Source organism: Hippocampus zosterae, chromosome 6, assembly GCF_025434085.1.
Source record: "Hippocampus zosterae strain Florida chromosome 6, ASM2543408v3, whole genome shotgun sequence".
NCBI classification, from domain to species: domain Eukaryota; kingdom Metazoa; phylum Chordata; class Actinopteri; order Syngnathiformes; family Syngnathidae; genus Hippocampus; species Hippocampus zosterae.
Window position 1 is genome coordinate 11,741,062 of NC_067456.1, and position 17,938 is coordinate 11,758,999.

Below are 17,938 nucleotides of genomic sequence, written 5' to 3' on the forward strand. Positions count from 1 at the left end.
TTTGGCTTGTTTATCCAGTTTATTACATAACAGCTGACTTCCTGGTTAATGGAGGATGAAGAAACACCGGGGGTGCCAAAATGACTCTGGGAGTTCGACGGTTCCATTGGTACCATTTTGACTGACATGGTGGAAAGAAATGCAACCTTGTCCAGATCGTTACAAAAAAGTATTTAAAAATAACTACGTTGAACTGTGACAGCTTTTAATATTTCAAGTCCTATATACTGTGGTGTCATTATAAAGACAAAGCCAAAGGTGACCTAAGACTTGTGCATGATACAGCATCTATGAGAAGTGGAATATCCTCCATTCGGAACACACCGACATTAAAGCAGCACAGACTGGACTGGACTTGACACGAAGCATCAGTTTCATTGTGTTCATTTGTGTGTTAACCAGTTGCAAATTGCAATACAGGAATTAATTCAGGCAATAATATGGTGAAACAGTGTCGATTGGTGAGCCTGTCTGCCTTCACAGTGCAGAGGTCATGTCTTCGAACTGGATCCTGGCCTTCCTGTGTAGCATTTGCATGTTCTAAGTTTTTCCCAAAAACGGGTAATCGCGTGTTAGGCTGCCCCCTACCCTTTTTTGGAAAATATTTATTGTTATGTTATTTGTCAAGTGTTCACTTCTTTCCCAATTGCAGGTCCAATGATGCCTATTTCCCGACCCTGGACAATATTTGTTAAAACAGTGCAATTTCGCAAAGCCTTGACGTGATCCGGAAACCAAAATTCGAGGTCAAATCTTTCCTATGCAGGTAATTCATTTAGTGGTTGCGGGGACAACAAACGCTACTACTTTTTTAATTTTTTTGTTTTTAAGTACAACTGCGCGCGCGTCAGCCCCACATATGACACGTTCAGATTTGAGCTCCGGCAGTGGAGTTCCGCTTATCGTTACCAGGAAACAATGTAACCAATCAGAGTTGCGCGTATCGAGCTAGCTCGAAGACAGCCCAATCACATATTCTGTTGTTGAGGAGTTGCTCGATTTCAAACGACTTAGCAAGCGTGCACCAACCGACGGGTTAACCCGGAGGTAAAGCTAAGAAATACAGTATTCTCTTTTGCTTTGTAATTACCGATTCACCACATTAAAAGCGCAATTCGTTTTATTCATTTATTTCCCTCTCTTCGGGTACGTTGCGTTGTCGAAACATAAAAGCGCGCCTGCGAAAGAAGAAACATCACAGATTTGTGACACTTTCAAGAAAACTAATTAATGAGCGTTCATTCCACTTTGTGTTAAGTTCTGGCACTTTTAGTCATCTTATTTTCTCGTGACTTTTCCTTGGTGGTTTAATACATCATAGCCGTTTTATCCTAACGCGTTGAGGGTTTCTTCCTGCTGCTCTAATCTCCACCACGTCGTGATTTACAGCGCGGTACTGTATGTTCGACAGAATATTGAATCGTAGACTTTAAATATAAGATTAAATTGTCATGATTGTTTTAAATTATACAAAGATCAATGCTATTTATGACAAGCTCAATAGAATAACAAACTTATCTTCCTCCTGCAGCTCACGTCCCTGTTCAGATGTCTTCAGATGAAGAGGCCAGCGTCCCTGTGTTGCCGACGGAATCAACATATCGTAGCAACTCTGCCTGCACTGAGCTTCATGTAAAACAACTGTTCTAATCATGTTTAAATTAAGGACATTTTATATTTCTAATCATGTTTAAATTAAGGACAGTTTATATTTCAGTTGACATGAAAAGAAATCCAACACTGAACTAGGAATCAACCTAATCTCCTCTGTTCTGTGCTTTAATAGGATGAATATGAGGAGCTCCTCCAAAGTGCAGTGGCTTCGCCAAGATTTGAGGCTGCTGCTGTTGCTGGCCTGGTGGGGAGAGATGTCTCACGTGTGTCTTCAGAGGATCACAATTCACAGATAAATTTACGAGTAGCAGGTATTGCATAGTATTTTCACCCAGCAGCATGAGTTTCACTCATTGGGCCTTTACCTATTGCGAAGGAGCATTTGCATATAACTATTCTGTTTGTGTTTGATTTGGCTGCTAGAGAAGACCAGGAAGACTACCGCCAGAGGTTTGGGAAGCTCAGACAGGTTACAGGATGCATCTGAGAGTGCGCAGCCAAATGACCAAGGGTTCACTGGGTACACAGAAGTGGAGCTTTTCATCTCAGACGAGAATATTAGCAAAATGGAGAACATTCTAGATACGTGGACCCAAAAATTGAAGGTCAGTTTTGTGACATGGTTTGCTCCTTTTTTCTTATTATTCTTCCTGATGTTACAAAATGGTCCCAAGAATGGCATCGCAAAAATGAATTGCATTGTTGTAATGCATTCATACAATTTGTGAAGGTCATTTCATAAGTGATTGTTTAGCGATTGTTGATTTTTTTTTTCCCCCAGCGGAGTTTTCAAAGTCAACTTTCCTTTTCAAAGCTGTTTTCGCTCCCACCCTCATACAAAGTTATGTAAAGTAAATTAGTTTAAGGCTTAACTGTTTGCCATCACAAAGTCTTAAGATAACAGCAAAGGAAAGTTGACACATTAACTGTCATGGCAAGAGGAGTTAAAAAAAACAGTGTAGTTGAAAATAAAAACATCTTTCTTTCACACCTGAAGTAATGGAGAGGAGACGAGAAGCATGCAATGAATGTATTTTTATATGAGCATCTGTTATGTCAAATTTAATTATGTAAGTCATTTGATATTAGAAATATATGGTATTATTATATAGAGCAGGGATGAGCAACTGGCGGGTGGGCCGCATGTGGCCCGTGACCACACTCTTGAGTGGCCCCGTGATTGTCAAAACTACAAATCTTTTAAAAGTATTTTTTCCCCCTTTATTTTTTTTAATATACTGTATATAAACGATAAACGAGTAATTCTGTAGAAAATAACATTCAATATACATTTTCTACAAGAAATGTCGGGAAATGGTGGACAAAATATTGGAAAAAGAAGTCTGGGAATATGCAAATCCAGAGGTTCTGAACTCCGAATATGCAAGGGTCGACTAGTTTTAAGTTGTAATATCACAAAGCACTACTAGATGGCAGATGCTTATTACTTACTGCCCAACAGTGTCGTGAAAAAAGTATGGGTAATGGATCATTTATATATGAATTTAAATGTCATCAGAATGAAATACTGTACATTAAAAGCACACATTTTTACATGTATTTTGTCCATATTCAAAATAACATTTTTGTCATACATCTGGTAAGGAAGGGCATCGTCGTATGTGGCCCTCAAGTTGCACTGATGAGAACTTGTGGCTCCCTCCAGCAATTACAGCAATTAAAAACACAATTAGTGAGAGAACATGAAAACGCCACACAGAACAGTATGAGCCAAGCTTTATACCCGGAATCATTTTGACTACAATGCAGACAATCTTATTCTTCGGTATACAATCTTAGAATGGTTTAATTTAAGAGGATCAGTGGCACTGTATCTTACCAGGGTTAGGCCTGAGAAACCCTCATGAGCTGTGCCACCTTTACAGTTACAAATGTATCATATTATAGATCACTATGACCTTGATGACTGAGGATCTACAGACAAATCTATTTTATTTCATCTTCATCCATGTGCGAAACGATCCTTCCAACAAAGCCCACTCATGAATAAATAATCTATCAGGCCAGACTTGCGGTATGCTTGATTCACCGGAAGATTGCCAAAGACACTTTAGTGTAGCCATTGACAGAATGTTCTTAAACAAATACTATATATATACCGTACTCATGCCTCTCGTTCTGCGTCAATCAGACCAATGTGCTGAGGGAGCTGAGGAAGTGGAGGGTGGCCTTCGTAGATCAACACAGGCGAGAGATGCAGAGGGAGAGGGAGATTCATTTAGGCCAGAATGAGGGCTTGAAGACTGAGCTGGACAGCCTGAAGGAACTGCTCCACACGTATGAGACTTCCAACAAGAGAAAGGATGAGGTGACCACACTGAGCGCTGTGTATGATAACCCGTCTACCATCATGCCCCATTTTTTGCAGACCTGCATCCTTTTCTTCATTTGTATGATAAAGATGAAGAGCGACACGTTTGCTTGGGCTTATTGTTCAGTACTGTCTCCTCCTCCAGATGATTAGAAATCTGAGTGTGGTGTTGAGCAGACAAAAACAGAAGCTTGAAAAGATGAGAGCCTTCACCCAGTGGAGACTTCAGTACAGCGAGGCCAAAGAGGAGGTAATGTGACTTTCTCTATGTCACCATGACTTTAAATTTCTAGTTTTATTTATTTTTTGTCCACAGCATTCACAAACCAATTTTTGGTGTACCAATCAATTTCATCTGGAAAATTTCACCAAACAAAAATGGGGTCAAAACTGGTTGCCTCTTCTTCAATCCCGTCCATGTTCATGACTTATGAGTTGAAACAAATTACCGTAAATTCCGGGCTATAGACCGTACCGGATTAAGAGACGCATGCTCAGATTTATGAAGAAAAATCAATTTTGTAATTATATGCGCCGCACCATATTATAAACCGCTGGCCAATGAGTAGGCGGGGGTTTGCTTCAGGCGCTCTATGCCAAGATTACGGGCAGCAGCTCGATTTCCTTCTTTAACTGCCAGAGTGATCGCTTTTAGTTTAAAAGCTGCATCATATGCTTTTCGTCTGGTATTCTCCATGTTGATCAGGGTCCGAACAAAGACTGAAATAAGGAAGTTGTGATTACCGGTAATCATACAATTTCATTGGACCCCTGTGAACTACTCATTCATTTTATTGGTCGACTGTTGCCACGTTTCCCCGCTATGACAAAAGAGCGGAAGTTGTGATTAGTCATACAATCTCGTTGGACCTCAGTGAACTACTCATTCATTTTATTGGTCCATGTTTTTCCCCGAGATGGGAAAAAAAAAATAATTAAAAAGCCGCTTCATGTTACACGCCGCAGTGTTGAAAGTGTGGGAAAAAAATAGCGGCTTGTAATCTGGAATTTGTGGTATAATATAGCACGACTACTCTCTCATGATGTTTTCACCCATGTACAGTCAGGGCCGAAATAGGGAAACGTGTCTTCTGATTGGGAATAACATAAGAGAGTTGTCTTGATATATTAATGAAAAAATGTTCACCATTGTCTTAGTTTTCTGATCTTGAAAAATATCTCTTCATGGTCAAACGTTTCAGTGTTGTATATGCTCAATTCATTTCTGACTTCCCTGTGAGACGGCTTAAATGTGGGTATGAAAAGTTGGATTCAGTTTGAAATATATCCCTCTTGAAAGTGGTAAAACTCTGAAGTCACGGAAATTGAAACAGTCCATATTAAAGCGCTTCATGATGATGGACGGTCTATTCTCATTTTTGTTCATTCCTCAAAATTACAATTACTTAATCTATATTTAATACCGAGTAGATTTAAATGCTGTACAGTAAAATCAATCAAAATAATGTTGCTCTGCTTGGGACGAATGTTTTGAATCATTTGTTTGCGGGCCCGTGATTTCCTTTTCAGGCCCACGCTACCCAGATAGCGCGGCAACACTTCCATTTGCGTCTGAAAAGGAAGGTGGTGTTGGCATGGCACTCCCTCACCCAGAAAGAGTGGAAGGAAAGGACGGAGCAGGCATGCCGCGCAAAGGCTGAGGAGGTGTGCACCATCCTCTCGGAAAATTACGAGGCGCAGATTCAGACGGTAGGTATGGGCCCTTGACTGTAGTACTTTGGGAAAGGTGACATTTTGAAAAGTTCTGTTGAGTCAATCATGTATCTCTTAAGTACTTTAGATTGTCTTTTAAATGAATAAATTGCACATAACAAATGTCGAGGTAGACCTGAAGCAAAAAAAGAGACACAAAATAGCTCTTTTGTGTTCTGCTGCTTAAGGTGCACATCATGATCACTATAAAAAGGATCTTAACAGTACGTTGTCACGTTGGTCTATCGAGATAACTGAAACCATTCTGCCTTGTTTTAGTTAATTTCAGAACACAACGAGGCTCTCGAGAAGTCACAAGCCGAGATTGAGAGACTGCAACTTGAGCGAGAACGCCGAGAAGTGTGTATGAGGAAAGCCCTGATGAGGGGCGTGTGTGCTCTCAACATGGAGACACTCCACTTGTTTAATCCCACAGACGAAGAGCCCCAAGACCCGGGTGAATATGGTATGCTATGACAGTATTGGGTGTACGTTGCAAAGAATAAGAAAATGCAGCAGACGGCCAGTAGGATGTATTGTAGTGCAGTTCTTTTTGTTTTTGGTTGTAGGATGCATTCACTGTTTTCATTAATAAAATACGTTTCAGTCTAATTCCCACAAAGCAATACTGTACAGTACTGCATTGTATAGTAAATGGCTACTTTGCTCACTAACAGACCCCAACTCACCTCCTGATGATGATCCTGATGGTTCTGAATTGGCTCAGGTCCAGCCACGTCCTGCCCACAGCGCGGCACATTTTGACCGCGCAAGATCTCCTCCCCACCATGAAGACAGCGGCAACAGGGTAAGGCACCAGAGATTTTGAAGGAAACCATGGCATTGTTTCAGCAATCTGTCCCAAGATAACAGGAACCCAAGTGGAAATACAACCATATTTTTGCTTTAATTTTAGATGAATTAAATGCTTGCGAATTAGGATCTTAAAACTTTTATCTGTATCATCGTTTGTGTTGATGATAAATCGATAGCTTATCGATTTATGAAAAAGGAGATTAGAAAAAAATGCCACTGTTTTTTGCTCTGGGAAATTAACACGTTAAAAGTTTGTCCTACTTACAACCGAATATGTTTAGTAATTATCGATATCCCATCGCTGCCTTATTCTACCTGCATTTCTTTTCCTCAGATGGGTTTTGGAGCGCCAAGGTCTCACACTGAATTTCCACCTGCCACTTCAACTGCACACACTGCAGCCGGGCACACTGCAGCCAAGGTTGCTGCAAGTAGGCACCCTGCACCCCGGCATACTTCAGCTGGCCAGTCCGCACCCGGGCACGCCGAACCCGGACACGCCGTACCCGGGCACACCGCACCAGGGCATGCCGCACCCGGGCACTCTGCACCCGGGCACACTGCACCGGGGCATGCCGCACCCGGGCACTCTGCACCCGGGTACACTGCGTCCGGGCAAGCTGCACCCGGGCACGCTGCATCAGGGTACTCTGCACCTGGGCACGCTGGATCTGGGCACGCTGCATCCGGGTACTCTGCACCCGGGCACGCTGCACCCGGGCACACTGCGCCCGGGCACCCTGGATCTGGGCACTCTGCATCCGGGTACTCTGCATCAGGGTACGCTGCACCCGGGCACGCTGCACCCGGGCACGCTGCATCAGGGTACGCTGCACCCGGGCACGCTGGATCCGGGCACTCTGCATCCGGGCACGCTGCACCCGGGCACACTGCGCCCGGGCACGCTGGATCTGGGCACGCTGCACCCGGGCACGCTGGATCCGGGTACTCTGCAACCGGGCACGCGGCATCAGGGTACGCTGCACCCGGACACAGCTTATTCCCACACGGGGCAGGTCCTGGCTTCCACAAACAGGTGGGTAACACATCGTTTCTCAGTTACTCTTCCGAAAACCAATTTGACAACAAAAATAGTATCCATCCATCCATCCATCCATGGATGGATGTCTCAAAGTATGTCTCATTTGTCTCAAAGTAAGGCTTAATTCATTCCTGCTCCATCTAAATGCTTCCATCGTTTTAACAGGCCAGTGGGGGTGTGGTGATAGCCAGCCAACAAAAACCTACCAAAAGTTTGACAGCTCGCAGCTCCACGCACCATGTTGGCAAGAGTATACGCGGCAATCTAGACTCTGTGAGTGTGGCTGCACCTATGAGCTCCACTGCTGTAGACTACCATCATCCTATGACGCAGGTAATTTTAGAAAGTGAAAACAGCAGTTCTTTGTTGTTGGTGCCCTTCTGTTCAATGAAAACAAACCCGCGGCGATCACTGACATAACTGTCTCAACAGAGCTGTTGTAATTTTTGAAGTCTTAAAAGTTTGTAAGAATTACTTTACCTGTCATTCTGTAGGACCACAAATCCAAAGCGCAATGTCTATTTTATTAGTTCATTTTCAATGATTTTCTTTACTCTGTTTTTCCTTTCACAAAAGTGAACAATCTTTCCGGTGTGTGTAAAGTCCAATTTTTTTGCTCTTTTTCTTTCCTACAAGCAAACTCTTGGTCAGGCAACCGCCTCCAAATTTCCTCGCTCCTCTCAACAGGCTCCCTGCGCCACCGGAGGCTGGCCTTCGTCCAGAATGCACACCAGCGCCTGTAAAGTACACTCTGTTGAAATAGTTGACTAATGACAATTGAGACACTTGAGTTTTTTTTTTAAAACAAACCCTTTGGGCAGTTTTGCAGGTTTCTTAGTATCCAAAGTACTCTTGATGGCATTATAAGCCAGTTTGTTAATCTCATGCTGTATTTCCTTTAATACAGTAGGGGCCGGGGGCTTCACCCTCAGTAAGTATTAGGTGTAATTTATTAGGAGACAGTGATGATTGGCAAATGTGTTTTTAGAATATTCTAAATACTGTCATATTTTCTCACTCAAAATCTCAGTTTACATGTTTGAATAAGTGTATTACATCGAATGTCATGCAAAATACAACGATTGGAAGAAATGAATTTCTTCAGGAGGACATGGAAGTATGGACGTTTTGGGTTTTAAGTCAATGTTTTACTCTCTGCAGACTCCCCACCACCTTGGGATGAGCCTGGCTCGGCAACATTGGCTCAAGGTCCTGTTGGTAGCCCGGTTCACTTTGACCACCCAGAGTCTCCTGACCCCCATGAAGACGACAGCGGGGTATGGCAGAAATGTGGTATTTGTTCAATCTTTTCTGTAACCTCATAACATCACCTTGCATTCATTTTCCTCAGATGGGCGTGTGGTACACAGGCGAAGTCCTCCCTGCCACTTCAGCAGCTCACAGTTCAGTTCCACAAGGGGGCAGCACTGGTTTCCACAAACAGGTGTGCCTTTTCGCCAGGTGGCAGGAGAGTTTTTTGTCGAAAACAAATCCTTTGTATTATTTAACCAAGATCACAACTGAAAAAACAGGATGGTTTGAATGATGGTTTTAGCCGTCTTCTTTACCACATTCTCTTTTACCCAATTTGACTGTGTCAGTTGAAAATAATGACTTGAACTGTCGCCTGCCGCGGTAACGCCCTCACTAAATACAAATTGTCTTCTTTAGGTCTCTGGGCGTACGGTCACAGCTGGCCAACAGAAACCGGTGAAAACTATCACGGCTCGCATCACGGCCCAACCTTTTGCTGGTAAGACTGTACGCAGCAACCTCCAGGTGATGGGTATGACTCCGCCCATGACCTCCATTGTCGTAGAACGCCATAAACCAATTGCGCAGGTATGGAATCATAACAATATGAAGCATTTTTCCATTTGTGTTGGAGTCTAATGCCCCCCCCTCCTCCCTTTCTCTTCTCCTAGCACACGATCGGTCATCCTTTTGCTACCAAATCTGTTCGCGCCTCCCAACGGGGTCCCCGCACACCCACTGTTGTGAAGACTTCCTCTAGAACAAACGCTTGTAATGTACAATCTATCAAAGTAGTCGACTAATGACACCCACACAGAGCCCTCACTCACACACCCCCCAACGATCATTGACTAGATGAAGTTTTAACTACTATGCAACAACTGTGATTCTTACTGTGCTTTACAAGTTTTTATTTAGGGGCAAAGGGAAATTGATCAATTATTCCTCGGAACCTCACTGACGTTTGTGGTTGGATCCACACATGTAAGATATTTTAAAGGTGCAGTTTTCAAGATGGAATTTATTGAACTTAATGTTTACTTGAATATTCAGGAACAGGTGCATGTATAAAGACATATTGTTGTACTTTTTAGTGTGTCATTGAACATCAAACCAAAGCCCTCTTGTTTGTATATGACCTGATGCTTTCTTTTTACATAATAAATTATTTTAGCGCTACCTTTCTGTACAAGTGTGTCTTGAAAGGGATGGATGTTGCATGTCAAACCCCTCAATCATGATACTTGGCAGCCCCTACTGTTGACATTCTCTGACTCCATCCGAATCTTTTCTATAAGATGGGTAAAAAAATGAAAAAAGAAATCACAACACTCAAACTGACACATTTTGTACAAATTTGGACTTTTCACTGTAAATCCATTCCAAATAATTTGAAATGAAATACCTGCAGCTCTGCCATGTCCTGTTTGGACAAGAGCTTGATGGAGTTCGATCAAAGGATTTGTGCCTGCCAATTCCTCTCCGTGGAGCCAGATCAGCAGCATCCTGTTGCCGTGTTCTTTATAGCTGTGCTGACCTGTGAACAAGCACAAATAGTATTCTGTGCCCCTCTCCACAAAAACAAAAAATACACAAGCCAATGACAAATATAATAGCATACACCGGTATATAAAAAATATACTTTACTTGTTAAAGTTTAGTAATGTATTGACTCAGCGACGTTTATTTTAAGTTGAAGCCACGCTACCAAATGTAAGGTGGAACGCAGTCATTTCCAGTCTACTGGCTTGACTTCCAATTTGTCCTTTCCCAATGTGCTTTCTAATAATGGAAATCTAATCCATTTTGAGGTCAAACTGTTTCTAAAACCATAATGGACACATTGTTTACTGCTTTGAGTTGCAATTTACATTACATTTATATTTGCTCAACTTTGGTCGAGTGCAGTTCACTGTCTTGTGCAGCATCATGTGTCACAATTGGTCAAATACAGATTTTCTTTCCCCCTCCAGAAAAAAAATATGGTCCAATTTCCAACTGTAATCTCGAGGGCATCTGTATTTTATCACTGAATTGAATTTGCCAGAATAAAATCAGGGCTACCCGTCCACTGCCTTTCGATGGCCGTCACTTGTTCCTCTGTGAATCGCCAGTATTCAGCCAGACGTGTCCAGTCTCTTGGCTTCAGGAGCTCGTAGGCCAGGCGCCAGGTAATCGAGCGGAGCTGCTTGGTCTCATTGCGGTGGTCCAGTTTGAATGTTAGCGGATACTCGCTATGAACACTCTGATTACACCCTGGGTTGGCCTGGAGGGGTTATTAAATCCTGTCAGTGGGTTGATTAAATACCACCAGCTTTGGAAGACACGAGGAAAAGGCATAGTCACTCAACATTTGCAATATAAATGTCACATTTGAGCACATTGAAAATCAATCATGACATCTCCATTAAATGAAACACGTTTTCAATTCAGAAGTACAATTCACCTGCAATGTAATTATCAGAAACAAATAAAATGTGGCATGCATTGAAATCGTAAAAGCGTCTTACTTTCTTCCACGCGTTGTATCTTTCTGCCTTGATGATCATGTCCACAATGATCACCTCGTCCGCTCTGGCCGCCACGCCGAGTGCCGTCTTTCCCTGCTGCTCTAACACGAGCGCCAAATAATTATATGCATCCAAACATGAATTACGACACCACCTTGGAGGATTTCAGAACGATTACTGACTTAAAGCTAATTTGTATTATTTTTTAATAATGGGTGGCTGACCATTAAACTATAAGACAGCAATTCCCAACCAGGGTGCACAACTGTGCCGTGAGACGTCATTAGGGGTACTGCGGGTTATCAGATTTTTCTGCAAATTATGAATAATTACAAATATATCTTTGTTCATCTATGCCAGAGAAATACAGAAACAGGCAGAACAACAAAATGATCAGCCATTAGATGGCAGAAGTTTATTTATATATTTATTTGGTAGAATGAATGCCTCGGGCACAATAAAGTTTGGGACACACTCCTACCAGATGTGATGCTCCTCATTTGTTGCCATAAGCTTCCACTCTGAAGATTTTTATTATCGTACCACATTTCCTCATGTACTGTACAGTGTCTGGAGCGAGTGTTTATTTACTCAACGGATTTGAGCGGCAGACAATTACAGGGACAATATCTTTTATTCATATAAACTCATTATAAATAATACACTCATGTAAAATAATTTGTTGGCATCTTAAGGATGCTCAGTGAAAACAACAATTGTAATGCAATGTGTTGAGGGATACGACTTTAACCTTTTCATGCACCCTGTAACCTGATGAGGTGATAATCGGTCCTCTGTAGTAACCACTGCCCCTGAAAGGGTTCAAAATAAATAAAAAGTATTGATCTTGAAAAGCATTGTCTGTCTTCACATTGTGTGTGAGGAAATGACAGACATGAGCCGTTTCCACGCATCTTTGGGAAAGAGTCTGAAGGTGGAGGCCACTAAGGTGTACGTCCTAAGTCCCCATATTATTTTATTTCAACTCTTACCCGGTCTTCGAGTGTCAAATCAACGTCAGCCTTCAGTAGCATTTCCACCACATCTACTCTTGCAAGTTCAGCAGCAAGATGCATGACCGTCTGAGACCTCTAAGACAAGACAGTACACAAAGAATGTTCTTGTAAACATATTTTTTAAAAGAAATACTGTATGTCAGTCATTGCATTTTACCTTATCGGTGACATTAAAGTTGCATCCTGCCTCCAATAGAAAATGGATGACGGGGAGGTGGCTGTTCTTTACTGCCAGGTGAAGAGGAACCTCCAAGTCCTTGAGCATGTATGACTTATGGGTTGATAATGGCATTCGCTTGCGAAGAAGCGAGAAGGCGTAATCCGTTTACTCACCTCATTCTGAAAATCTGTGTGGGCTTTATATTCTAGGAGAAGTTGGACAAGAGATGTGTCTCCTTGCTCTGAAACTGGATGAAGGGCGCTGCGTTTGGTCTACAACAGAGGATTTTTTTGGGGAAGCATTTGATTTATCACAAAATGATATGTAGTACAAAACGTTAACCTCTCCCTGGTTCCCTGGCGCACAGGGGTTAAAAACATGCCACCCGCGCAGTGATTTGAGTGTTTTGAGTGTGTGGCTGTACTGCTGTTTGGATGTCAGGGTTGCAGCCAGCTTCCAGCAAAGCCAGGACGCACTGTTCCTGAGCGTTCTTGGCGGCCTGGTACAGAGCGGTCTCACCGTCCTGACACACAAAGAACGTACAACAATGACAGGCTGAGGCTGAAGTGCAGATTTAATAGTATTTTTTTCTGGAAATTATGTGGCTATTTTTATTACAAGTAAAAAATGTGATTTTTTTTTTGCATTTCTTGTGAATATATGCATTTAAAAGAGATTGTGTCAAATCTGGCTGGGCTGGATCAAAACTGAATGCAAAGCCACTTTTTTGTTTATTCTAGTCGGATGCTTTGGTCATTGCCATGCTGAAAGTTGCAAATGGGCTGATGACTTGGATGCGTTCAGAAGCCCCTCCACGCAACTAAGGTTTCAGACAAAGAACTTTGATTCTGCAACCAACATGCTTCGTATTGTACAAACATAGGTTGGTTTAGCACCAATACATAATACATAAGGCTCTCAGTCAAACCATAATCCAAGAGAATACCATCGTCCTGTCAAGTTCCATCCGAACGGCTGACTGTTCTTTTATCTTTAATGCTCGCTATATTACAAAGTAGCATTAACTGCCAGAATACTGCATTTTTCCAATTTTGACTCAAAATGGTAAAAGTAATTAAAAATCAAATCAAATCAAAATGACGGCACAGATGAGTCAATGGACTTTCCTTCAATAGTCCACCAACCTCAAATGGATTATCCACTGAGCCCAGTTACAAAGCACACTCGGATAGAGGTGTTTCGTATGAATGTGTACCATATTAATTTCATCCCGGGTATCAAAGCTGTACAGAAGTAGTTGGACAACATCCAAGTGTCCGTTCCTGGCAGCTAAGTGCAGGGGCGTGTCTCCTTTCTGGTGGGAGGGAGAGAGGAGAGCCGATTGCATCAAAGTGGCTTTGACTTTGAGCCGGTACAGCAATGAGCCACTCGGACATGAAAGCATCAATCACACACACACACACACACAAACACGCACGCACGCACGCACGCACGCACGCACGCACGCACGCACGCACGCACGCACGCACACGCACGCACGCACGCACGCACGCACGCACACACACACACACACACACACACACACACACACACACACACACACACACACACACACACACACACACACACACACACACACACACACACACACACACACACACACAAAACCAACCTTGTTGGGCTTCATGGTGGCCATGTTGTAATCCGGCTCCATTAGCATTTGTAACATTTGCACGCAGCCATTTTCTGCCGCCATGGCAAATGTACAATGGCCTGACTGAAAGGCAACGATTGAGGCACAATTAGTTGCGTGCACTTCATTTTACATGAGGGCGGCTCATCAGCTAGTTCCTGCGGAAGGCTGGTAAGGTCCACAAAAGTGTTGTTGCTTGGTTCAACTTTTTGTTCATCTTCATTGCTTATCGCGAAATATAAAGAGATGTTTAGCTCTACTAAATAACTAACAATTTCATTGCAATGCTTGTGGGTAGACAACATTTTTTCGCTAAGATGCCCGCGCGATCGTCGTGAGCCACTGCCTGAGCGGCGCAGTGGCGGCACGGTAAAGTAGTTACGTTTTGAAAAGGGACAGACGGAAGGACAGACCGCGTGCGGGACGACGCGCAATATATATATAAGATATAGATATAGATACTGTATAAAAGAAGCCATTATTTAGCTATGTGCATTATCAGTTTGACAACATAATATATAGACATGTTCTGACTTGTGGTGTGACCTCGCTATGAATTGCCGGAGCAACAAGACTTTTTTGGACAACATTGCGGATGTTCATGTTTATGTCAACCTTATTGTCAAATGTGCTACATGTGCAACATACAGCACAGATGACATTTCTTTGCTCTGGAAAGAGAGTGGAGCTGCTGCGGGTGCCCCGCGCCGCCATCAAAAGAAGAGTTAACAGAAAATGAGAAATAATACAACACAACACATAAGACACAGACAGTCATGCAATCTTAACCACTTTTCTGCATACACTTTGCTGTTTGAAGCAGTTATAGATGAAAGAGGACCAAATCAAAGTGTGTGTACATCCTCTTTGCGGTGGTTTCATACTCAAGGCCCGTTCAAACCAGCGAGAACCGGATTGTTGCATCAACTTAAAAGTAACGGCTGAAGACTACGCCCTGCTTAGAGTACATAAGACTTGTCTTGAGACATTGTATTTGCCCATTTGTGCTCTGATCGCAGCCATTTTCTGAATCGCACTTGTGCCCGGAACGTTCTGATGACATAATCTACAAGAAACAACTTCTCCATTTACAGCCTCTGATTTTATGCATTGACTCAACCCGGATCCAAATGAACACACGAAGGACGGCAGAAGAATCACCAACCCCCACCTACAATATATATTTTTGTCAACAAAAATAATAAACCACTCATCCATATCTCCATAAATTGGTCACAATACTTCACCCTGAACTGGTCGCCAGTCAGTAACATGGCACATATAGAGACAAACAACCATTCACACCCACTTCCACATCCACATGGCATACCTGTCAACTTTTCGGAGTGCCACCCTGTATAAACTACCAAAAAAATCCTTATAAAGAGCAAAAAATCATTATAATATACCAAAGCATTTTATGTCAAAATAACGGCACAGAAAAAAACCCCACAACATTTTCAATGATATTTATTGTAGATCTCCATAATACAATGTCTGGTTAATGTCTAATCATCATTCTACTTAGGCATTACTGTGTTCAGAGTTGTATTCCAGAAATGAAAGCATTTGAGTAGACGAGCACCATTCTGGGCAAAAGCAAACGGAACTAGCCGTTAGGGGGTGGGTGGGGAGTGGGGGGGGGGGGCAAAACCCGGAAGTTTTCAGAATCCGCATGATTTGTGCGATACGGCCATATACGTAAGATTCACCACAAAATCCGTATGAACTATGGCTAAACCGTATGAGTTGACAGGTATGACATGGTCACTAAGTGGGTACTGATCCCATGCTGCCTATGCACAAGTCAGTCTTCTTGCAGTACCACGACACCATCAGCGACCTCCACTGTTTGTGTTACGTGGTTTGCCCTTTTGGACTGGATACTAAACTACATTTTTGAAACAGTCCAAAGTTGCCCTTAATTTAGATTAATGACACTCACAAAAAGCTATAACTTATATCGCACGAAATACCTGATCATCTTTGTCCAGTTCTTTCATTTGCAGGTCATTGACAATGTATTCCACAATGTCAGTATGATTGTTGATAGCAGCACAGTGCATGATGTTAAGTCCTTCCTACAGATGAAAATCAAACGGCATATTTAGAAAGTCGATCTCTGTAATGACAAGGGCCATTAAAATCTTCATAAAACACATAGAGGGTGATGTCTTTGGAAACAAATATTGGCCCAAATGTTGGATATCGGTGTAAAATGTCTTCCTTTTCTGATCACCTCATTCTCAATCTTCTGTTCTGCTCCAGCCCGTACTAATAATTTCAGAATCTCCAAGCTGCCAAACCAGGCAGCTAAATGAATGGGTGCCACACCAAACTGCCACACACAGAAATTGGGTTCAAATGAAACGATTGCATTTGTGCACTCCGAGATCTCTTTTTTTCCCTCTTCACAGCGTCACCTTACCTTGTCTCTCTGATCCACTTCCACCCTGCGCCATAGAAGTAGCTCCACCGCTTCTTTGTTTTTTCCAGCGACAGCATAGTGAAGGGCAGTCCTATTGTGCTGGATGGCAGTGAGCAAAATTACAATGGAATTGGGGATTCTACGTGATATTTCAACTATTGTGTGATGGGCTCACCACATTCTTAGCATTGAGATTTAACCCCTTTCCAAGTGTCTTCATTGCAGCTACATCATTGCTTTTAGCTGCTTCAATAAACAGCTTCTCTGTTTGCAGTACTGCACAACACACAAGTGATAGGTTACACAAATACAGTTGCACTTTGGATTAGGGTCTACAACCCCTATTAGTACGATTACCGTATTTTCCGCACGTGCTTCGGAGGTGCTTCGGAGTACAAGGCGTACCTTCAATGAATGACCTATTTTAAAACTGTTTTACGTCAATATACGGTGCAGAGAATAGAAATTACAAAAGTGGTTGCGGTTACATTCTGCATCCACTCGATGGAGCTAGGCTGAAGGGAATACAATACAACTTTATTTAAATGGAGTTTTCACAAGAGCTGCTGCCATAACAAAGCGCTTTAAACAACATTTAAAATACTATATCCAATGTATAATAATATTGACCCATATGTAAGGCGTGTCGGATTATAAGGCGCAGTCTTTTTTTGAGAAAAGTGAATATTTTTCGGTGTACCTTGTGTGGAAAGTACGGTAATATATAAGGTTTCAACCTTGAGCTAAAATTGGTCAATCTCTGCGCACTTATCCCACTGTTAACATTTCTTGTGTACTCACACATCTCTTTGTTGTCAAAGCTGTTGTCCATCTTGTCTTCTGGTTGCTTGTTCAGCGCTAAATCAGCAAATGCCTTAACTGGTACCTGTGTCATCCACTTTCGAGGGTCAAAATTCTTCCTCTTGGGAAATTGTGTCTTCATCATTTCCTTCAGAGCCAAAGCTTTCTTCTCCATTATTGCAACCACTGCTATTACAAGGTAGGCAGTGAAGGATTCCACTTTTGTGTGTCCCAGGATCAGTAACCAAACAAATACCTGAAGAACCGGGTCACACCCAATATGCAGATCAACCTGAGACTTCGTGCTCAATACTGGAGGGCTGATCTATGTTTGCTGAGCAAACTCACACCCTTCGATATTGACACATCGTAACATGTTTATTGAACACGTTATATTATATTTCACATTGTGGGGGATGTAGATTTGTATTACATGCACAGTTCCATTTTTTCTTAATGTACACATATTTAAACAAATGCTGTTTATAAAAGATTAACCATAATCTCTTTAAGGTATTTGTTGTTTTGAGCTTGTCCAACTCAGGTTGATTATCAGCTGAATTGGGCTCCACGCAGCACAAAATATTCTGCTTATGGG

The 17,938-nt window shown here is 42.3% G+C and overlaps 2 protein-coding genes across 4 annotated transcripts; one reads left to right on the top strand and one right to left on the bottom strand.

Annotated features, from left to right (window-relative positions):
* On the top strand, window positions 1-9,950 carry poc5 (POC5 centriolar protein homolog (Chlamydomonas)). Of its 3 annotated transcripts, none has more exons than XM_052068423.1 (16): window positions 2-169; window positions 1,532-1,632; window positions 1,787-1,925; window positions 2,038-2,219; window positions 3,767-3,943; window positions 4,092-4,196; window positions 5,477-5,656; window positions 5,939-6,125; window positions 6,337-6,467; window positions 6,810-7,511; window positions 7,683-7,850; window positions 8,205-8,256; window positions 8,679-8,794; window positions 8,869-8,961; window positions 9,189-9,359; window positions 9,443-9,950. In XM_052068423.1, the coding sequence occupies exons 1-16, from the start codon at window positions 127-129 to the stop codon at window positions 9,572-9,574; spliced, it is 2,679 nt and encodes an 892-aa protein (XP_051924383.1). In that variant the 5' UTR covers window positions 2-126; the 3' UTR covers window positions 9,575-9,950. The 3 variants fall into 3 exon arrangements, 2 of the variants coding, with proteins under 2 accessions (XP_051924383.1, XP_051924382.1); XM_052068422.1 differs by having other exon boundaries at window positions 3-169; window positions 8,154-8,256; XR_007962780.1 differs by lacking the exon at window positions 8,205-8,256 and having other exon boundaries at window positions 1-169.
* Window positions 9,274-17,659, bottom strand: ankdd1b (ankyrin repeat and death domain containing 1B). The gene is made up of 15 exons (XM_052068431.1): window positions 17,341-17,659; window positions 16,715-16,815; window positions 16,540-16,638; window positions 16,351-16,449; window positions 16,088-16,192; window positions 14,091-14,195; window positions 13,674-13,772; window positions 12,882-12,980; window positions 12,631-12,729; window positions 12,455-12,553; window positions 12,274-12,372; window positions 11,282-11,377; window positions 10,836-11,037; window positions 10,177-10,308; window positions 9,274-10,062 (listed from the first exon to the last, which is right to left on the bottom strand). Exons 1-15 carry the CDS (start codon window positions 17,513-17,515, stop codon window positions 10,007-10,009), a joined length of 1,665 nt encoding a protein of 554 aa, XP_051924391.1. The 5' UTR covers window positions 17,516-17,659; the 3' UTR covers window positions 9,274-10,006.
* Between the last annotated feature and the right edge of the window lie 279 nt (window positions 17,660-17,938).